This window comes from Nyctereutes procyonoides, unplaced genomic scaffold (genome assembly GCF_905146905.1).
Source record: "Nyctereutes procyonoides isolate TBG_1078 unplaced genomic scaffold, NYPRO_anot_genome, whole genome shotgun sequence".
Classification (NCBI taxonomy): Eukaryota; Metazoa; Chordata; class Mammalia; order Carnivora; family Canidae; genus Nyctereutes; species Nyctereutes procyonoides.
Genome location: NW_026575033.1, coordinates 3211301 through 3234958, shown reverse-complemented (window position 1 = coordinate 3234958; position 23658 = coordinate 3211301). Strand labels below are relative to the sequence as shown.

Here is a 23658-nt window from a genome sequence, read left to right as displayed (position 1 = left end):
GTACCTAGAACACTCAAGTCAGTCTTTAGAAACAAGAGCAACTCTGGATAACTCACACTACCTGACTTTAAGACTTAACTGCAAAGCCACAGGAATGGTAACATTGTGATATTGATCTAAGAATGGGCAAGTAAATCAGTAGAAGATAATAAAGAATCTACATGTGGTCATTTAATTCTCAATAAAGTCACCAATTTAGTTCACAGGAAAAGAAAAATCTTTTCAATAAATGACACTAGAACAAGAGGATATTTATATGAAAAAAAAATAGTTATAACCCCTGCCTCACATCATATATAGGCATACTTTGGAGATACCACAGGTTTAGTTCCAGACCACCACAATAAAGCAAGTCAAATGAATTTTTTGGTTTCCTAGTGCATATAAAAGTTATGTTTGCACTATACCATAGTCTGTTAAGTGTGCAGTATCATTATGTCTGAAAAACCAGTGCACATACTTTAATTAAAAAATACTTTGTTGCTAAAAAATGCTAGCTATCTGAGCTTTCAGTGAGTTGTCATCTCTTTTGCTACTGAAGAACCTTGTATCGATGTTTATGACTGCTGATTGATCAGAGTGGTAGTTGCTGGAGGTTGGGGTGATTGTGGCAATTTCCTAAGACAGTGGAGTTTGATGATTTATTTCTCCGTAGCTGTTTGATAACATTTTACCCACAGTAGAACTTCTTTCAAAGTGGGAGTCAGTGCTCTCAAACCCTGCTGACTACTTTATCAGCTAAGTTTGTGTAATATTCTAAATCCTTTGTTGTCATTTCCACAGTCTTCTCCAGGGGTGGATTCCATCTCGAGAAACCATTTTCTGTGCTCATTCATAAGAAGCAGTTCTTAATCCATTAAAGTTTTATCATGACATTACAGTAGTTCAAATATAAAAATAATGAAAAAGCTTGAAATATTGTGAGAATTACCAAAACGTGACACAGAGACACAAACTGAACAAATGCTGTTGGGAAAATAGCACCAAGACTTGCTCAATACAGGGTTGACACAAATCTTCAGTTTCTAAAAACTGCAGTATCTACAAAGTGTGATAAAACAAAGTGTGTCTATACAAAAATGTATTTGAGATGTATAGATTAAACATAAAAACTATAACCATTAAGCTTCTGAGACGAAACATAAGAAAATAATCAGAATCTAGGATGTTCAGAGTTTCTTATGGCACTAAGCAATAACCACAAAAGGAAAAGTAAGTTAGTCTTGATCCAAATTAAAAACTTTTATTCATTCAGAGTCCCAATAAGAAAATGAATAGGCAGACTATAGGATGGGAGAAAATGTTTCCCAAACAGATATCTAACAAAAGACTTGTACCCAGAATAAAGAACTCAACAACTTAATAAAGAAGGATTTAATTGTTCCCTTCCTAGGAATTCATCCAAGAGAAATATTGAAACATAGGTCCACAAAAAACAAAAGAATTATACAAGAAAGCTTATGGCAGAGATGTGCAATACAACATAGTAACATATAGCTAAGAATACAGTGTTGTGCACTTAAAAACTTAGGAAAGTACATCACATGCTAAGTGTTCTTATTACCAAAGGAAAAAACAGTTACACAAATCTTTTGGACGTAATGGAAATGTTTATTACCTTGATGTATCTCAGATGTATGCATGTGTCCAAACTCACCAAAATGTATACATTAATGGTGCAATTTTAGCATATTAAGTATACTTCAGTAAAGCTGGAAAAAAAATTATGGTAGCTTGATTCACAATGTCAAAAACTAGAGACAGTGCAAACACCTGTCAATAAGTGAATGGATAAATAGTGATATATTCATACAATGGGATACAGCTCAACAACAAAGCCTGCCCTACGACCCAGCAATTGCACTGTTGAGGATTTACCCCAAAGATACAGATGCAATGAAACGCCGGGACACCTGCACCCCGATGTTTATAGCAGCAGTGTCCACAATAGCCAAACTGTGGAAGGAGCCTCGGTGTCCATCGAAAGATGAATGGATAAAGAAGATGTGGTTTATGTATACAATGGAATATTACTCAGCTATTAGAAATGACAAATACCCACCATTTGCTTCAACGTGGATGGAACTGGAGGGTATTATTGTGAGTGAAATGAGTCAATCGGAGAAGGACAAACATTATATGTTCTCATCATTTGGGGAATATAAATAATAGTGAAAGGGAGTAGAAGGGAAGGGAGAAGAAATGGGTAGGAAATATCAGAAAGGGAGACAGAACATAAAGACTCCTAACTCTGGGAAACGAACTAGGGGTGGTGGAAGGGGAGGAGGGTGGGGTGTGGGGTGACTGGGTGACAGGCACTGAGGGGGGCACTTGACGGGATGAGCACTGGGTGTTATTCTGTATGTTGGCAAATTGAACACCAATAAAAAATAAATTTATTATTAAAAAAATAACACTACTTATATGCAAAATGAATAAATCTCAAAACCATTATGCAGAGTGAAAGATGGTAGTAACACAAAAGAATATATACCAGTTGGTATAATTTATTTGAATTTCTAAACTAAGTGAAACTCGTTTAGATGGGGGAAAAAACTAGAACTCTGATATTCTTTCTGTGGGGATGCAGAGAGAAAGGATTGACTGGGAAGAGACACAATGAATTTTCTGAGAAAATAGAAATATTATTATATTCCAGGTTAGGAGGACGGGTTACACAGGTATATCCATTTGTCAAAATTGGAAGGCAGCTATGCTCACCACTATACCACCAACGCCCATTTGTCAAAATTGTATGGCTATGATTTATACATTCAGTGTATATAAATTTTCCCTCAAGAGCTATAAATAATAATTGAGAAGGAACTGGGAATGGGTAGAGGTATAAAGAAACCAAGAAAAACAGAATACTGATAAATTGAAGCTGAAGAATGTGTGGTTTATTACAGATTTCTCTCTTCTTTGCTGTGTTTCAAATTTTCCATCATAAAAAATTTTAATGGAGGCATGGTAAGCAAAAGGAGAATGATATTGAACTTGGCATTATATATTTGTCAATCTAAAAAGTAAGAATAAAACAAATGTAAAACCTTTCAACACTTTTTCCCTAAAATGTTATGAGGGAGGAGATGTGGAAAAGTTTGAGGGACTTAGGGAATTAGAGATAAACTGCCTAAAAACAAACGTAATAAAGGCAGCCAAACTTGAGATAATTAACTTGGAATTTAGTTGAAGCAGTTTTCAAACTATTAACAAAAAGTAGCCTAGAAAAAAAATGAGTGAAGGTTTGTCTCCTAATTCATTTGCATCCATAGTTTCAGATTTCTGTCTGCATTTAATTTTTTAAAAACTTTTTTTTTAATTTGCTTTCCATATGAGGATTGGTACAAATGACTCTGAAAGGTAGGCTTTTAAATGTACTTGGTCTTAAGGTACTATTGATAATTTTATAATTGGCAGAAATGTATGTTTTTAAATTATTTTGATGATTAGGGCACCTGGATGGTTCAGTCAGTTAAGCATCCAACTCTTGATTTCAACTCAGGTCAGGAATTCAGAGTTGTGCCATCAAGCTCCACTTGGGATTCTCTGCCTCTCCCTTTGCCCCTCCCCCATTCTCTCTCTCTCTCTCTCTCTCTCTCTCTCTCTCTCAAAATCTTTTTTAAAAATTATTTTGATGTTTTATAAATGCATAAGGAGAAGAAGATCACTTTTATATGATGTAAGTAGCTTTTTAAGAGCTACATACTTGAGGGTCACCTGGATGGCTCAGTCAGTTAAAGGTCTGACTCTTGATATCTGCTCAGGTCATGATCTCACATGATCTCAGGATTGTGAGATCCAGCCCCAAGTCTGCTCTGGGTAGAGCCTGCTTAAAGATTTTCTCTCTCTCCTTTCTGTCTCCCCCTTCACTCATGCACAGGCTCTCCATGTCCCCCCAACCTCAAAAAAAAAAAAAAGATTCTCTGCACCCCCTTTCTCTCCCTCTCTTAAAAAAAAAGCTATATACTTGAAAATGTGGCCATAAACTATCAATAATACAAAAACTATGGATAAAAATTCTCTTCAAGAATGAGGGTAATCATGAAGTTTTTATAGGGTAATATCTTTGGAATATGTGTGTATTAAGTACAATAGCTTTCTTAGAAAAAATTCAAATTGTAATAATAGTAATGTAAGTACTCTTTGATTCTTACGTGATTCAAGAAAAAATAAGTAACAATATTAGCTATAATAGAGAAAGAATTTAATATATAGCAACTGGTATAGGTTTTATAATAAAAACATCTGTTTCTTAGGCTACTTTGAATAATCTAGTAGTCACATATCTGAATTCATGTTTGCTATCTTTGTAGCTACAGAAGATCATAAGTAAACAAGATGACTTGAAGACAACAATAGTTAATGAAACAGAGTCCCAGGTATGTGAAAATAAAGTAAATATTTCCAGACAGATTGATATTTATAGTAGTTTCTCTATTCTGTTTGTCAAATAAATATTCTCACACAGTTGGGAAAATTATCAGTACCTTTGTTTTTCTAAATATTTTGAAGAGATGTGCTATATTCCCATGGTCACGTGGTCCAGACTTCAAAAGGTTCACAAGAGTATGTGGAGAGTGCAACATATTCTTCCCAGTCATCCAGTTCTCCCTGAGTATTGAGTGCTTTCAGTGTCCTGTATATTCACCCAGAGATACTCATGTTTGTATAAGTGTTTCTGTAAAGAAGTGACTAAATATATCCATGTGTTCTTTTCTCCATTTTTCTACAGGGAGTAGCACACTGTGCATTGTTTCACACTATTCCATTTTTTCTTCAATACATCTGAATATCTCCTTTTTAACAGCTCCATAGTGCTTTGTTGTATGGATGTACTAGTTTATGTAGCCATTCCCCTCTATAAAGACATTTACCGTATATCCAGTGTTTTGATCATGCAAATAATGCTGCAATTAATAATCCTATAATTATGTCATTTTATACATATGTGAATATATCTTAGGGATAACTTCCCAGAAATTTGATTGCTGGGTCAAAAGTTAAGACTATTTCTAAGGTTGTTGATAAATTTTGACAAGTATTAGCAAGTATTTCCTATAGAAAGTGAACCGATTTTCATTCCCACCACTAAAGTAGATCAGTAAATTTTCTATTGATAATCTTTCAATCAGTTCTAATTCCACAGCATGCTTTCCATGAGATTTTCTTAAATTTCCACATCAGTCCATCATTTCATTTGAGCATGTATGCTTCAAATTTTGTGAATTATTAAAATCACAGTTCTCTCTTATATTTCATCATTTTGAGCAATCCTGTGCTGAACTTCTTTTTCCCACATCCAAGTCCTTGAGTGGTATTCCCTTTTCCTAGATTAGATGTATGTATCCTACGTGTTCCCATCATACCCTGTATGTCTGCCATCATAACATCTGTCACACATTAGTATAATTGTTTAATTGTGTCCTGCTTTGAACTGTAAGCATCGTTCCTCTCTTTACAGTTGTTTGAAGTTAGGGAACAGTCCACAAGACCACCTGCTTTTGATAGCAACTGCAAATTCAAGGGACCCTCAAGACCTCCATAATTCACTGGAAGAACTCACAAAGCTCACTGAAAGTAGTTAGGTTCATGGGTACAGTTTCTTACAGTGAGCAGATGCAGATTACAATCAGCCAGAGGAAGAGACACATGAAGCAGCAGTCCAGAAAGTTCCACCAGCAGTTTCCAGTTGTCCTCTCCTCAGTGGGGTCATGGATAACATTAACTCTCCCAGCAAGGTGTATAACTACACACAGAGTCGTGCCAATCAGGGCCCTAATGTCCAGAAATTTCCTGGGACCAGCTATGTAAACTTGGTTGGCTGCCCATGTTGCTAACCCCCATCTCTAGCCATTCTGGAAGTCATGCTGATACCCCATGACACAAGCCAAACCACCTTAAATCTCACTGTTAGTCTGGTATGAGCCAAAACCCCCAAGTTCACAAGACACTTATTGTAGAAATCACCTCCCAGCAGCCCAGGACAAAAGCTAGACCTCTATCTGGGTACAGTAAATTCTTTACTGCATAAGTTGTATCTACATAGCCTGGGAAAGCACCAAAGCATGCTCTACATGCTCAGTAAGTATTTTTAAATGAATGAACAAATATTTAATCATATGAATAGACATTTATATTACTGATTTTTAAGATTGCTTCCAAATATTTGCTATTAAATAGTTAAACATGTAAATTTAGGAGAGAATAATAAAGGTGAGATTTAAGAGTATTTTATATTTAAGAATATTAACCTATCAAAATTATTGAAATATTTACCAGATTTGTTTTTATGATGTCTTGTTATAGATGTTTTTATTCTTTATGTGGTCATATTTATTTGTCTTTGAATTTTATTTATCTAATTACTTTGACTTTTTAAAATGTCTTCCCCACATCAAAATCAGTTTTAAATACTAACCTAGATTATCCTCTGGTTTAGTTATGCTTTTGGTTTTTTACATTTAATTTTTTCATTCATCTGAAATTTGTTTGAGGGCATCCTTAGTGGCATTACTTTTTTACTATTATTTTTTTTTAATTTTTATTTATTTATGATAGTCACACAGAATGAGAGAGGGAGGCAGAGACACAGGCAGAGGGAGAAGCAGGCTCCATGCACAGGGAGCCCGACGTGGGACTCGATCCTGGGTCTCCAGGATCGCGCCCTGGGCCAAAGGCAGGCGCCAAACCGCTGCGCCACCCAGGGATCCCACTTTTTTACTATTATAAATGGACTTCTTTCCCTCAAGGGAAAAATTATTGCGCAGGAAATCTATTTAATTTTTATTTTTAGCCTAGCTTCCTAGAAGTCATTCCCGTGTCTGCACAGCTTTAGTGTCCAGCCAGAGATTGTACTAAAAGACACAGAGCTAATAAGGTGTGTCCTCTCTTCCTGCTGATGTGTCTGTGTAAGAGTATATTTACACTTAGGCTCTTTTTAAGCCTGCCAGTACACACACGTGTGTCAGCTCTTTGAGCTGAGGATGTGTTGGCAGCTGGAGCTGATACAGTCTCTCCTTTAAGTGCAGCACAACCTGGGCTACAAGGAGAGCTCAGCAAGTCCTTATGGTTGTCTCAGCTCCTCAAACAAACCTTCAAGTACCTGCCCATCTGCCAGTCCATTGTTTGCTCCAAAGATGCCTGCAGTTTCCATTAAGGAAGCCACCAAGATCACCAGGGAAACTGGTTTTGGACAGCTTGACACTCTCTGGTAAAAATTCCATGGGGTAAAGCTGGCAAGGCAAGAAAGCCATAGATTGTGTGCTGCCCAAAATTGAGTAGTTAATCTGAAAAACACTTCTCATTTTGTTGATTGCCTTTGGTTAGATTCCACAGCACTGAATAGTTGTATTTTGACCATTTTCTCCAGCTGTTTGCTTTTTGGGGAAAAGCTCTTTTGTCATCTCATTCTATCATATGGTAAGTCAGAAGGCAGTTATCATATTTTAATTGGCCAGTAGGTTTACATTGGCTTTTAATAAACATAGTTAATAAGTTCTAAAAGTTAATATTTTAGGTAAACTGATATATAATATAGTATAAAATTTTGCTCTTTAAAATAAATACCATACTATATACCAAAAGCATGAAGAATGTATTTTGATGAGGCTTATATTAATTACACTGAATATTTAATAATTAGTTTTTGAGATATATGAAAAATAAAGGTTAATATTTTAAAGATCTAGGGAATAAAATGTAGAGCATAAGGTACATATAGTCACTGGTATCATAATAGCATTGTACGATGACAGATGGGAGCTATGCTTGTGAGCATAGCATAATGTATAGAGATATGGAATCACTGTTGTACACCTGAAACTAACAATGTGTGTCACCTATGCACAAATAGAAAAATATAAAAACAAAAAAGCATTTAGAAGAATCTACATGAAGAAAACTATAAACTATAAATTTTAATTGAGGAAGATAAGAGAAGATTGAAATAGAGATAGGCTTTATTCTTAGGTAGGAATGGTGAGCATTGTAAAGTGTCCAGTTCCTACTAAATTAACATATGAATTCAGTACAATCTACATCGGAACTTAACAACTTAGCACTTGATTTTGGTTTTGTTTGGTTGTGTTTTGGGGGAGGGTTGGTTTTGGATGGTTTCCTTTTTGGTCCTAGTGTTAGGTAGGAAGTGTACAGAAACTTGGCAAAATGTTTCTAAACTTCATCTGGGAGAATAACCATGAGAGACTAGCCAAGAACATTCCAGAAAATGCAAGTAATAAGAGGGATAATGAAATGTTATAGTGAGCAATAGAATAGTCAAAATATAAACTCAAATATATATGAGTATTGGCATATAATATAGATACCATTTTAAATCAGTAGGAAAAAAAACTAATTACCAAATTACATTTCAGTAATCCAGAAAACTAGGAGTCATCCTTGACATCTTCTTACCCCTCACATCCTTTCAGTCACTAGGTACTGTCTGTTCTACCTTTTAAATATTTCTCAGATCTTTCCTTTGTTCTTCTCTTTCCACGACTGTCATTTTATCAGACAACCATCATTTCTCACTTGAGTTACTGCAGTGGCCTCCTGACTGATCTCTCTGCATCCAGTCTTGTCTCTTCTATTTCATTTTCACATGATAGCCAGTGTGACCTAAAAGGACAAATAGTATGTAACTACCCTCAGGCTGACTGTTCTTGCAACCTCCAGCTGTACCATTTTTTTCTACAGTATAGCACAATGGTTAAGAACTCAGACTCAGAAAGACCAACTGCCTGCATTCATATGCTGCTCCATCACTTAATAGCTGCATGGCTCTGGGTTTAGCGTACCTCTCTTTGCATAAAATTCAATGTCTTCATTATAAAATGAGAATAATAGGGCTGCTTGGCTAGCTCAGTCAGTAGAATGTGTGACTCTTGATCTCTTGGGTTAAAGCCCCATACTGGATGTAGAGATTACTTAAAAATAAAATCTTTAAAAACCGAAAAGAAAAAAAGAATAATAGTAATCTTCTCAGTAGGTTGTTTTGAGGATTAAATTAACTAATTTAAATCTCTTTAAATTAATTTAAATCTCTTAGAACTGTGCTTAACACATAAGCGAGATTATATATATATATATATATATATATACACACAATACACACACACACACACACACACACACACACTATTATATTGACTATTATTGCTTTCTACTACCAGCCGTAAGGCGCCATGCTCTCTAGCACCTTCAGACCTTTAATTTCCTGTTTGGAATGTTGTATTCCTACTTGTTATTTTCTTAACTTCAACTCAAACATTAGATCTCAGCTTAAATGGTATTTTTCTCAGGAAAGCCTTGTCTGAGCTAAGTGAGTCAGACACCCTTTATATGCTCCCAAAGCTCCTTGAACTTCTTAATACTTTCATGCTTGGATTACTATCTTTAATAACTTGTTGAATGCCCAGTTACCCAACAGGAACAGAAAACCATGAAGCCCCAAGGCCTAACATGGTGTCTGACACGTAATAGGCATTTACTACATCCTTGTTTATAACTAATGGTGTGACTGACTACAGTGCTGGGTGTATATGTCAATTCTTATAGCAAAGTAAATTCCAGAGAAATCAAAGATAATGTCAAAAATCAAACTATGGAAATACTTAAGAAAATGTGGAGCTCTTCTGCAAGATGACGGCATGGGAAGATCCTGAACTCACCCTGTCCCACAAATACACCAAATCTATCGGGACATATGGATCATTTTCCTCTGAAAACTAGATGAACTGTTTCTCAACAACAAAAGTCAAAAAGACCACATCAAGATAGGTAGGAGAGTCAGAGATATGGTCTTACCAGAAACATCCCCCCAGCACTGTGACACAACAGTGAGGATTTCCACCAGTCCAGTGTTTCTCCTGAAGAGTGAGGGGACAGTGTCCCACTTAAGTCACCCCCGTCCTTGGGATCTGAGCCAGAGAGATGAGCCCCCAAAATATCTGGCCTAGGAAATGCAGAGGGGCTGATATCCAAGGGACCCAAAGTGCTATAGGAAACTAAGATAACCCTTTTAAAGCACTCAGATGCAGTCTCATGCTCCCCGACCCCAGCAGAAAAATAGTAGCTTGAAAAGTACCAAGACTCCAGGTAAAAGAAATTCATTTGGCAATCTAAAAGCATCTTCTGGAAAGGCAGGGGACCATTGAAACTCTCCCTGGAGTTAGAGGTGCTGGCAGAAGCCAATTCTGCACTCTCCACTTACTCTGCTAGCAAAGTGGGTAGGCTCACAAGCAGCACCCTCATCTGCATTGCTAAGACAGGTGGGGACAAGCAGTCACCACACCATCCCACTGCCTTCAGGATGCTAGAGAGCACAGAAGGTGGCAGCACTCCCCCACTCTGTAGCTGGGACAGGCAAGCACAACATTCAAGGTATCTTCTCATTCCCTAAATAAAATTGGTAAGGGTAGGCAGTTGCAACACTCTGCAACTCTCTGGCTGGGGCTGTCATTCTCAGGCTCCCAGCCTAAAACCAGCATTCATGCACAGACAAGGGACTCTCCCACTCTACCCTGAAGCACACAGGTATACAGTCAAGATTTTGCTGCTACTTTTCTGACACTAGCAAACATGATTTGCCCCATACACTCTGCCTAGATAAAGCCAGCAGATACATGCTGTCCACACAAGGGACACCACTCAATTGCCTGGCCCTGGTAGCCAAAGTGATTGACAGTCCTGAGCTCCACAGGAATATAACACTCAGACAGTTCTTGGCAGGCACCAACTCAGGACACTGCACAGCAGCAGACTGAAACATAACCCCAGTCTTCTGGGGAAAAGGCCTATTTACTTAGCTTGGAGCTTCAGCTTAAGGGACAGGCTTTAGGTTTCCCATGCATTTGGAAATTAAGGAGGTGCTCCCAGGGAACCCAGTTAGAGACACACCATCCTTGCACACCTCCTTGGCCTTCCTACATCTAGACCTGTCAGAAAGGAGTTTATACTTTTAACTTATCTGGAACCCCAATTTTTGCAAATGTCACCCAGGGGTATCCTCTCAGTCTCCTGGTCTGGTGGCAGCAAGGACTATGCTTGTAGCCCTACAGCACTGTATGTATTTTTTGTTTTAAAAGCTGCTGCCTGGGCAGCCCGGGTGGCTCAGCGGTTTAGCGCCACCTTCAGCCCAGGGTGTGATCCTGGAGACCTGGGATCAAGTCCCACATTGCACTCCCTGCATGGGGCCTGCTTCTCCCTCTGCCTGTGTCTCTGCCTCTCTCTCTCTCTCTCTCTCTCTCTCTCTCTCTCTCTCTCTCTCGAATAAATAAATAAATAAATAAATAAATAAATAAATAAATAAATAAATAAAATCTTTTTAAAAAAATAAAAGCTGCTGCCTGGGAGTCTGTTTCCAATCAACCTAAAGTTGAGTGTTAAATGAGATTCCTTCCCCTAGAATAGGCAGGTCTTGGCATTCCCTAACAGTAGGGTCATATCAAGAATAAATCAAGTAGTTTAGACAATCACAAAGGTTCAAGAGACAACAAAGAACCAAAAAGTAAGGTTGAAAGAGAAGTTTCATCACCTACACAAGGGGCACTACTTTAAGAGTGGGAGAGATAGCTGCTTCAGCTAATACATAGAAACACACCAAGTGTCAAGCAAAATGAAGAAACAGAAATATGTTCCAAACAGAAGAACATGACAGAACCTCAAAAAAAGACCTTAATGATACAGAGAAAAGTAATCTATCTGAACAAGAATTTAAGTTAATGGTTATTAAGAGGCTCATGGAACTCGGTGAGGAGAGTACGTGAACACAATGAGAACTTCAACAAAGAGAAAGTATAAGAAAGGACCAAGGGGCGCTGAGTGGCTCAGTCAATTAAGTGTCGAACTCTTGATTTCAGCTCAGATCATGATCTCAGGGTTGTGAGATCAAGCCTCACGTTAGGCTGTGCACTGGACATGGAGCCTGCTTAAGACTGTCTGTCTCTCTCTCTCTCTTCCTCCCCTCCTTTCCCTCCCTCCCCCCCCCCACCTCTTTCTCCCTCTCTTAAAAAAAAATAAAAAGGACCAAGAGGGGATCCCTGGGTGGCGCAGCGCTGGGTGGCGCAGCGGTTTGGCGCCTGCCTTTGGCCCAGGGCACGATCCTAGAGACCCGAGATCGAGTCCTACGTTGGGCTCCCGGTGCATGGAGCCTGCTTCTCCCTCTGCCTATGTCTCTGCCTCTGTGTGTGTGTGTGTGTGTGTGTGACTATCATAAATAAATTTTAAAAATTAAAAAAAAAAAGACCAAGAGGGTCTTCAGTGGTAGACTAGATGAAGCAGAATAGATTAGTGATCTAGAAGACCACAGTGGAACTCACCAAAGCAAAGCAATGAAAAGGGGGAAAAAATTTTTTTAAAGGTAACTTAAGAGACCTCTGGGACAACATCAAACAGAGTAACACTTGCATTATAAGGGTCCCAGAAGGAGAAGAGAGAGGAAAGGGCAAAATACGTATTTGAAGAAATAATGGCTGAATACTTCCCCAGCTAGGGGAAGGAAATAGATATCCAGGTACAGGAAGTTCAGAGGGTTCCAAATAAGATGAGGTCAAAGAGATCCATACCAAAACACATTATAATTAAAATGTCAGAAGTTAAAGACAGAATCTCAAAAGCAGAACGAGGAAAAACAAATTACTTCATACAAAGGAAATCCCAATAAGGCTATTAAAGATTTCATGGCAGAAACTCTGCAGGCCAGAAGGGAATAGCATGACATATTCAAAGTGATGAAAGGAAAACATCTTCCAACCAAGAATGTGCATACCTCAGATATTGGGGGATATTGAATCAGTAATCAGAAACCTCCTAACAAAAATCTAGGATGAGATGGTTTCAATGGTGAATTCTACCAAACATTCAAAGAACATTTAATGCCTATACTCAGACTCTTCCAAGAAATTGAAGAGGAAGGAATGCTCTCAAACTCATTTTGCAAAGTCAGCATTACCCTGATACCAAAACCAAAGGACACCAGAAAAAAAAAAGGAAGAAAGAGGATGTAGGGAAGGAAGGAAGGGAGGTAGGAAGGAAAAGGAAATTACAGGGCCAATATCCCTGATGAACATACATGTAAACATCAACAAAACATTAACAGGCCATTTGGCAATACATTTAAAAGATCTTACGTCATGGGCAGCCCGGGTGGCTCAGCGTTGTAGCGCTGCCTTCAGCCCAGGGCGTGATCCTGGAGACCAAGGATCAAGTCCCATGTTGGGCTCCTTGCATGGAGCCTGCTTCTCCCTCTGCCTGTGTCTCTGCCTTTCTCTCTGTCTCTGTGTCTCTCATGAATAAATAAATCTTTTAAAAAAAAAAAAAAGATCTTAAATCATGATAAGGTGAGATTTATTCCAGGGATGCAATTATGGTCAGCATCCACAAATCAATCAAGATGATATATACCACATCCACAAAATGAAGGCTAATTATTGTATCATTTTAATAGATGCATAAAAAGCATTTGAGAAAATACAGCATCTATTTATGATTTAAAAAAACTCAACAAAATGGGTAATACCCCATTTGAGGTGTCGAGGGAACATACCTCAACATATTAAGAGCTGCGTATGACAGGCCCACAGCTAACATCTTAATGGTGAAAAGCTAAAGCTTTTCCTCTAAGATCAGCAACAAGGATGCTTACTTTTACCACTTTTATTCAACATAGTATTGGAAGTCCTAGCCAGAGCAATTAGTCAAGCAAAAGAAATAAAAGGCATCCAAATTGGAAAGGAAGAAGTAAAACTTGCACTATTTGCAGATGACATGATAATGTATATAGAAAACCCTAAAGACTCCACCAAAAAGCTGTCAGACTAATAAGTGAATTCAATAAAATTGCAAGATAAAAAATTAATATACAAAGCTGTGTTGCATTTCTATACATTAACAAAATATTGGAGAAATCAAGAAAATAATCGCATTTACAATTGCATTAAAAAGAATGAAATACCTAGGAATAAATTTAACCAAGGAGATGAAAGGTCTATACACTAAAAATTATAAGACATTGATGAATGAAATTGAAGGTAACACAAATAAATGTAAAGATATTTTGTGTCATAGGTTAGAAAAATTAATATTGTTAAGTGTCCATTCACCCAAAGCAATCTACAGATGCACTGCAATCCCTATAAAAATTCCAATGACATTTTTTACAGAATTAGTATACCATAACTTATGTAGAAGGAACTGCAAAAGACCCTAAATAGCCAAAGGAATGTTAAAAAAGAAGAACAAAGCCAGAGGTGTTACTGTGCATTATTTCAAACAGTATTATGAAAAGCTATAATAAAACAGTGTGGTATTGCCACAAAACAAACACATAGATCAATGGAACTATAGATATAGATAATCCAGAAACAAACCCACATGTACATGGTCAGTTAATTTTCAACAAAGGAGACAAGAATATACAATGGGGGAAGGGCAGTCTATTTAATAAATAGTGTTGGGAAACCTGGACAGCTACTGCACACAAAAGAATGAAACTGAACGCTATCCTAACCACAAATGTCCAAGAAGAAAACAAACAATTATCTCCTTGACATCAATCAGTAATTTTTTTTCTAATCTCAAAATAGAAAACATTTTAATAAAGGGCTTATGGGGACATATATTGTTCCTTGCATTATGTGTTCTAGACTGGGTATTTTGTGTCTTGATGATTTGTTCTATTTCTTGCTATGGTTCTTTTGCTTAGTTGGCATGCTGTTTCTTTTGCTCATTCTTATGCTCTGTCCAGATCTTCTCATTGCTATGGTAAAGCACAAATGAAATACTCTTCATGCCTTATCTAGAACAAATTTGTCTTTGTCCTTTTGAGCTGCAGGCATTGCATTTTGGTCCATTGTTCTGTAGACCAAAGGTGTAGAGGCAAGGGGTAAGAGACTCCTCTGGACTAAATGCAGCCCTTCTTCAAGAACCTATATTCTGTTCATTCTTCTGATCTCATTAAGTATCGTAGACACAGTTCACTCCTCCCCTCCAAGGTACATCCCACCCCATACAGAATCTTTCCTAGTGCCGTGAAGGATTCTGCACCCTGGAAGCCCTCCTTCCCTCTGTTTAAGCTTAGCAAGTTCTATTAGAGCTTCTATTGGAGTTGTCCTCAATTTGTCCCCACTAATCTATCATTAAGTTGAAGTTTTTACTGATGTTCTAATGTAATAGTCTCACTCTTGCCATTTCTGAGAAGTAGAGTTAAGGATGGGATTAGAAGACATGGGGGACCATCCAACACCTGAATCTAGTGTTTTTTTTTCCCAGCTGCTCCTTTTCACGGTATTTGGGTTAAATTTGTAATCCCCCTTATTGTTTAGTTGCAACTGATAATCTTTTAGCAGTTCTGTTTTGTGATTATTTTTGTTTACTAAAGATTTGAAGGAGAATCTGTGAATCTGCTTTACTCAGTACTTAATGGAGTTATCACATTAATTTTATAATTATGAAAAGCAGATTTTTTTCAAGTATTTCTAATATTCAGCAAAAATTCACAGACCTTCTGACTTTCAGTCCTGCTTCATTAAAAAATGCCTCAAGATCACATTTTGAAATAATATTTATTTCATTTCTAAGCTCTCTTTTTGGACTATTCTAAGATTTTGTTTACTGCTGAACTCCATCTTGAGTATATTGAGTGTTTTAGCCCTCATTGTTTTTCTCCTGCTTAAGCAGAGATAGTTAAAGAATAGTACTATATGAGACACCTGGGTGGCTCAGCAGTTAAGCGTCTGCCTTCGGCTCAGGGCATGATCCCGGAATCCTAGGATCAAGTCCCACATCAGGCTCCCTGCACGGAGCCTACTTCTCCCTTTGCCGATGTCTCTGCTTCCTTCTCTCTGTGTCTCTCATGAATAAATAAAGAAAATCTTTTTTAAAAAAAAAAGTATTATGCAAAGCAAGAGATAGGATGGCTACACCTTTTTCTTCCACCTTTGTTGTTGTTGTTGTTGTTGTTACAAGAATCTTTTAGGGATATTGTTCTAAGAGTTCCAGGCTACCGTGTCCATTTTTGTTCTTTGGTATAATTACTTGAAATTATTGTATCCCTTTTTTTTAATAGGAATCAACAGTGAAAGAACCTGAAATTACCACAACCCTTCAGATACATTTCTTTGGAAAAAGAGGAGAAAGAAAACTTCATTATAGGGAATTTCGAAGGTAAATGCAATATTTATATTCATTTAGGGAAATTTATAGGTAAGAAGTTATAAAACAATTGAATATACTCATTTCCCAGAACTGCAGACATGATATTTATAAAATATAAAGTTACATTCTCAAAAATATCTAACCTATTAGAAAAAGAGGTATCTGTTTTCTTTTTCTTTTTTTTAAGATTTTATTTATTTATTCATGAGAGACAGAGAGAGAGGCAGAGACAGAGGCAGAGGGAGAAGTTCCCTGCATGGAGCCTGATGTTGGACTTGATCCTGGACTCTGGGATCACACCCTGAGCCAAAAGCAGACGCTCAACCGCTGAGCCACCTGGCGTCCCAGTATCTGTTTTATAGAATACAATTTTTTTATTATATTTTTTTAATTAATTTATTTATTTACTTACTTATTTATTTGTAGTCAGAGCTATCATAGATGCATAGGGGGTTTTGATAGCACAGATTACATTGTGTACTAGTTTGGAGTTTGGGAGTAGATGATCAGGGAAAACTTTGTGAAGGAAATGGCATCTAAGCTGAATCTTGACAGATGAGCAGGAATTACCCAGGCAAAAATAGTCTGGGCAGAAAAGCATTTGAGGAAAAGAGAACAACATTAGAAAAGACATAGAAGCATGAAAATGTATGGTTTGTAAAGGGAATTATAAGCAGTAGAGTCTAGAGTAGTAAGCATAAGGTACTATGGTAAAACATGAGAACAGAGGTTGGAGAAGCGTGTACTTGCCTGCAGAAGATTTTGTACTCTGAAAGATCAAGCTTGAATTAACTCAACAGTAGGAGGCCCTGAAGAATGAAGCATGAAGGGGTACCTGGTCAGATGTGCCTATCATTCTGGCAGCAGAATAAAGGATAGTTTTTATGAGAGAGATACTCCAGATAAGAAATGATGAGAACTAGTGTAGCGGCAATAAGGATTTTGAAGTAGAGTTTTCAAAAACTAGTTTAGTTAGGAGATGAAAATGTGGGGTTTAGTGATTGAGGATTGAAGTAGAATGCATGAAGACCCAAGTGTCTGAATTATGTCCAATCACTATGTTCTCCATAGCAAAACTCCAGTAGGTCATTTAACCTCTCTAGAAGTTTTTCTCCACAAAATTTTTTAAGTGTCTCTTTTTTATATACTTGAAAATATTACTATCTTAACATTTCTTAAAATTTCAAAGTATGATTTAAAACCAAGCAAAGCCATTGTCATATCAACTGTACTTGTTCAAACTGATACACCACTCCCCCTTCATTTTAAGACTCCCTGAGCTAGTTAATTTTTAAAGTTGTTGTAAAATTAATTTTCTTTAAAGGGAGTACTTTTATTTAAAATCCAGGCAGCCCCGGTGGCACAGCAGCTTAGCGCCGCCTGCGGCCCAGGGCATGATCCTGGAGACCCGGGATCGAGTCCCACATCGGGCTCCCTGCATGGGGCCTGCTTCTCCCTCTGCCTGTGTCTCTGCCTCTCTCTCTCTCTCTCTCTGCATCTCTATAAATCAATCAATCTTAAAATCCATACTTATTTTTTTAAAAAAATTTACTAGCATTTCTCTAAATAATGAACTCCGTGAGATTTGGCTTGCCATCATGCAATTTAAAACCTCCAATTAACAACAAATGCTTTAAATGCAGTTTTTGAAAATTTGTCTCTTGGACAGAACAAAGTTCTCCTAGGGACGCCTAGGTGGCTCAGCGGTTGAGCCTCTAGCCTCGGCTCAAGGCGTGATCCCGGGTCTTGGGATCAAGTCCTGCATCCAGCTCTTTGTGTGGAGCCTGCTTCTTCCTCTGCCTGTGTCTCTGCCTCATGCTCTCTCTATGTGTCTCTCATGAATAAATAAATAAAATATTTTTTTAAAAAAGAACAAAGTTCTCCTAAAGTTAAAATTATTATTATACTAGCTAGAATTAATAATCATAAAATGTCTTTAAAATTTTGCATAAGTCATAAAGTAACAGAAAATAGCTTCTATGTATATATATATAATGTTTCTAAAAACTTTTTACCAACATACTGACCAAATTAATAATAAAATTTCCATGAAAATTTTTGTGGTCTGTGTTGTTTTTTTTTTTTTTTAATTTATTCATGAGAGAGAGAGAGGCAGAGACACAGGCAGAAGGAGAAGCAGGCTCCATGCAGGGAGCCTGATGTGGGACTTGATCCCGGGACTCCAGGATCACACCCTGGGCCGAAAGCAGGAGCTAACCACTGAGCCACCCAGGGATCCCCCTGTGGTCTGTGTTATTTGGAGCTTTGAGTTTGATTTTTACCATTACCGGAGTATAATTAATGTATCCTTTTCCTTAGAAAAGAGATGTTTGAGCTTGGTCTCAGCCACCTTCTTATAGCTTCTCTGATAAGGGATATTGTTTCAGGAGATATAGTTTATTAGTTTCAAGGAAAGGCAAGGAAGGTGACACAAAATTACAGCTTTTGTAGTAGCTACTTAAAATGTTTGCCTATAGATATCAGCATCTCATTTAGAGAAAACTATTATTGATTTTGAAAAACACATATTTGCAATTTAGACATACTTAGGTTCATACTTCATCATTTATTAAATGGGATTTAACCTGAGTCCCTAGTCTCTATTTCTTTATCTGTGAAATCACAGTGCTAATATCTACTTAATAAGTGTGTGTGTGTGTGTATATATATATATATATATGTTAATTTATTGTATGATTATATATAATGAATATATTGAGTAATATATAATTTTAATATGTTGGCTATATATAATTATTCTGAACAACGGTCCAGCTATAAATTGGCACTTGTAATAGGATATAAGTAGATGGGGAATCCTTGGGTAGCTTGGTGGTTTAGTGCTTGCCTTTGGCCCAGGGCGTGATCCTGGAGTCCTGGGATCAAGTCCCACATCGGGCTCCCTGCATGGAGCCTGCTTCTCCCTCTGCCTGTGTCTCTGCCTCTCTCTCTCCTCTGTGTCTTTCATGAATAAATAAATAAAATCTTAAAAAAAAAATGGATATAAGTAGATGGCTTATCAGAAACAGGTGAGAAGGATGAAGAAAAGAAAAACAATGATAGTTTCATAAAATGGAGCCAGCAATTAGGCTAATACACAAAGTGCAAATCTTGAGATTCTATGCAGTTGATAAGAATAAACAACAAATTTGACCCTGGGCTTTCTGACAGATGATATGAAGAGGGTTACATGATCAGTTACACAATTCACTGCATCCCTAAGTTAGAAGCTCACTGATTCGACACAAGGTGGGGGGACATTTGTCCCCCATAGGGCCAAAAAGAAAGCTTCCCATGGGTCCTATGAAAAGGATACTGTGTGATATATTTTTTAACAACTGTAGTAAGACCAGCAATAAATTTTAAATTACATAAACTTTTATAGCATCTATCAGCAGAGAACAACTAAAATCACAGTTTTAAGCATGAAGTCATACTTCACTTCAGCTTCTGAAATTCAGCTTCTTTTTCTTTAAAACCACTTTATATTTTAATAGACAAATACAAGTACTAAATTCCAAAATTTTAGAAGTTGGCAGCAGTCTAAAAGAGAAAAAGCACTGGACTTGGGATACAAATAGCTGTAATCCTACTTATGCGGTTTATTTAGCTGTATGGTCTTGAGGAAGTAATCATGTGCCTTTTTTTATTCTTTGTAAAAATTTATAAAGTGATGCTTGTCCTGTCCACTTTAGAGAGTTAGGAGTAAATGTAAAAGTAAATTTAAAGATTATAAATTATAACAATTTTACTGTAACCTAATAAAGGAAAAGAGGAGATCTCTAATTCGTGCAAATATCTCCTTTCTTAATGTTTATTCTATTCTTCCTACTCTTATTTATGTTAATATCCTATCCTCCCACATGAAAAATCTAAGAATTAAGTGAGATAATATATTAAAGTACATACAATGTAATACATGGTAAGCTCTCAGAATATGGGTCAAACTCATATCAACTTAAATTATTTTTAGACTTTTTGGCAGCTTTGTTTTCCAGCTCCCAGATCTCTCTCTTAGGGAATTCTTTTCTCTGTTTTCTCTGTTTGCATATACCCCAGCTCTCTTAGTCAGGATATTTCTTTAGCTTAGAGTTTCCTCAGCCTCTTTTTCCGAAGGCTCCTTAATCCAGCATCTAAAGAAAAAACTCAAAACTAAAATAAAATTATAGCATATTCATCTTTTTCCCCAAGGACTGTTTTAAAATTCAGAGAGAAGGATTTTTTTTTTAGTTAGAAGAGAAAACCAGACACCGCTTGTATTTTTCATCACAAATGGCAAAGTTGTTTCCACTTTTATTATCAATTTTTGTATTTGAAAATTCAGTAGTAATTGAGAAGTTGTATCTGTTTTATGAAGGATCCCTAGCCTTATAAAGTCTTCTGAAAATATGCTAGTAATGTAATTAAACCTACCAACAAGTAACAAAGTTAGAAAGCAATGATTAATACATACATATATATATATATATATGGCATTTCTTTGGGATATTAGGAATTGCAAGTTCAGGAGACAGAAATTAAGGCAGCAACCCAGATTGCTCCAAAGAGACAAAAGAACTTGGGGTTTTTAAAATCAAAAGAGGAATTTTTGGCACATCACATAAGTTGTTCTTTTATGATTGGCCCTGTCAGGGTTATAGTAACACTATTCTGTATGTCGGTTGCTAGGATCACTACGAGACAGAAAGTCCATTCAAGTCTGTTATTGCACATAGCACATGTTCATCCAGGATGTTTGCAGTTTGCCAACAAGCCAAGTTTAGCATTTTTCTGAGAACCAAGACAGGAAATGTGCATAGGCCCTGCCTCAGTGTCCTCCCAACTCCATTTTAAGTGACTTTTTCAGCAACGCTTACTCCATTCTATTGTTCTTTTATCAATTGGAAAAGGTACTGATGTCAGATTTAACCAATCAGTATTCCAGATTTTGTTTCATGTGTTATCGAATTCTTAAATTATAAATTTAAATTCTTCACACAAGGGGATCCCTGGGTGGTGCAGCGGTTTGGCACCTGCCTTTGGCCCAGGGCGCGATCCTGGAGACCAGGGATCAAGTCCCACATCGGGCTCCCAGTGCATGGAGCCTGCTTCTCCCTCTGCCTGTGTCTCTGCCTCTCTCTCTTTCTCTCTCTGTGACTATCATAAATAAATAAAATTAAAAATTAAAAAAAAAATTCTTCACACAAAAGAACATAGAAGTCTCTGGAACAAAAACCTTTCTTAGCCAGTGTAGACTTTACACTAAGGATAAAGCAATTAAATTAAAAAACCTGTTTTACAGTCCAATAAAACAGTAATTTTGTTTAAATCTCTGGGTCAGATTTTACTTTACACAATATTGATGTTTTTATCTATTTGGCCTAAAATACTGATTACAGACTGACAATATACAGAATGTCTTACCCTAGATAGGTTCATTGGTACTGCCAATATACAGTGAATTTAAGTTAGAAAAAAATTCTCAGAAATATTTTAAGCTTATTTTCATTCCACAGAATAATTTAATTGATGTAAATGTAGATAGACTGCTGCTCTGTTCAAATAGTTCATGTTTTTAATTTCCCAGGAGAAGAATCCGTATTTCCATAATGTTGGCAAGATTTATCAAGCCAGTGTTTTCCAAACCCAATAATTACTAAAGAGATAAGATGTCCAAATGCAACAGAAGACGTGGCAGGTTCAGAAACTAGAAGTTCATTGTGACTTAACCAGACATGTAAGAGATGAAGGTGGGAAGGCAACACAGACACAGTTGTGAAGGCTTTTATGCCATGCCAAGAACAACAGAGAGCCATGAAGGCCTTGAAGGAGGGGAGTAAGGTGATCATCAGATCCACAGATTGGCCAAGGAAATCAAACAAAAGCCAGGAAGATCTGTTAGAGACTGTTGCATTAATAGAGAAGAGAGGATCATGATTAGACGAAGGTGGTAGCAGTGGGAACAGAAAAGAGTGGAGAAGTCCAAGGGATTATTTAGAAGGGAATTAACAGTATTGGTGACTGACTGGATGAAGAGTAAAGGGGGAGAAATCTGAGCTACTGCCTGACTTCTGATTGGTGCCAGTGAAACATGTGATATCTGTTCACTGAGCTAGAGAACACAAGGAAGAACAAGTTTAGGAAAGAAAATGATGAATGTAGGGTGGATGTGGTCGATGGGAGCAGAAAGCAGATTGCAGTGGGTTGAGGAGTGAGTGAAGGGTGAGTAGAGAAAAAAATATAGGTAATTCTTTCAAGGAGACTGACTATAGCAAAGGAAGAGAGGGGGCAGTAGCAAGAGAGGAACGTAAGAAAGATTTCCTCACATGTTTAAATGATGATGTGAAGAGGGAAAGACTGAATGCAGGTGTGAATGGGAATCACTAGAGGAGCAAGTCCTCTGAGTAGAAAGAAATAAAGGAATATAAGTGGAATTCAGAGTACAGGTAGCTGCCAACAGGAAAAGGGACTCCTCCTTTCACTGAGACAGAAAGGAGATTGGAGGTGGGGAGAAGAGGACTGCATGCTTTTAACACTCCCCAAGTGATAGCAAGACAATGAGAGCATTTCCTAAGTAGTGACCTCTAGTTTCTCTGAGAAGTTGGCCAAATCATTTGCTGAGGACAGATAGAAAGCCAGTGAGATAGACTTGTAGAGAATATAAACGGATTGAAATAGCCACAAAGTGAAATAAAGGAGAGCTCTCTAGCCTAGCAGCAGGGTGTGGGCAAGGCTGAGGACCCTGTTAAAGGTGGAGACCATTAATTTCTGCTGGTGTCACTATGTGCAGTTGTATGATTTTCTCCAGGCTGCCCTTGGAGAAGGCCTTCCACAGCCCCAGGGAGCTGAGGGTGTGAGCAAGAGAGAGGCTGAAGCAATTTAGAGTCTGCATCCTCAGTGCCATCACTGCATGCCTGATATTTGTCTGAGTATTTCACATACATTATTTCACCTGTTCTAAGAAAGTCATATAGGAGTCTTCCCTTTATACAGCTGGAATTTGAGGAGATTAATAAGGGACTTAGTCCAGGTTATATATATTAGAAATTGAAGAGGTAAGATTCAGATTCAGGTTTCTATTAAAAGATTTAAATGGTCACAGAGTTTCTGAAAGAATTAGTCCCACAGTTCCCTGGTAGGTGGTTGGGTACACTGAATGGGCTTTCAAGGAATTAGCACTAGACCAGGAGACCAGAGGGACAGAAGACACATTAAGTAGATACTACCACATGTTAGGAGAAACTTATCAGTTAGTGAGGGAGCATGTGGATAAATTGTGATTTGTTTGAGTTGTTTTTTAAATTGATTTGGTTGGTTTTTGGTTTTTTACTTTTACAGTTAGCCAAAAGACTAAAATACCTTGGAGCACCTCGCTGGCTCAGTTGAAAGAGCATTCGACTCTTCATTTCAGGGTTGTGAGTTCGAGTCCCACACTGGGTTTAGAGATTATGTAAATAAATAAACTTTAAAAAATGTCTGAAATGCGTGTTAGCCAATTAAATAAAAACCAAAGTATAATTT

The 23658-nt window shown here is 37.4% G+C and overlaps 1 protein-coding gene across 1 annotated transcript in view; it reads left to right on the top strand.

Moving 5' to 3' along the window:
* The window catches only part of MICU2 (mitochondrial calcium uptake 2), a 132455-nt gene that overhangs the window by 99561 nt on the left and 9236 nt on the right, over positions 1–23658 (top strand). Inside the window, exons 7-8 of the mRNA XM_055317264.1 lie at positions 4317–4382; positions 16070–16167. Coding sequence (XP_055173239.1) covers positions 4317–4382; positions 16070–16167 — 164 coding nt within the window. The remainder of the gene's footprint in view (positions 1–4316; positions 4383–16069; positions 16168–23658) is intronic.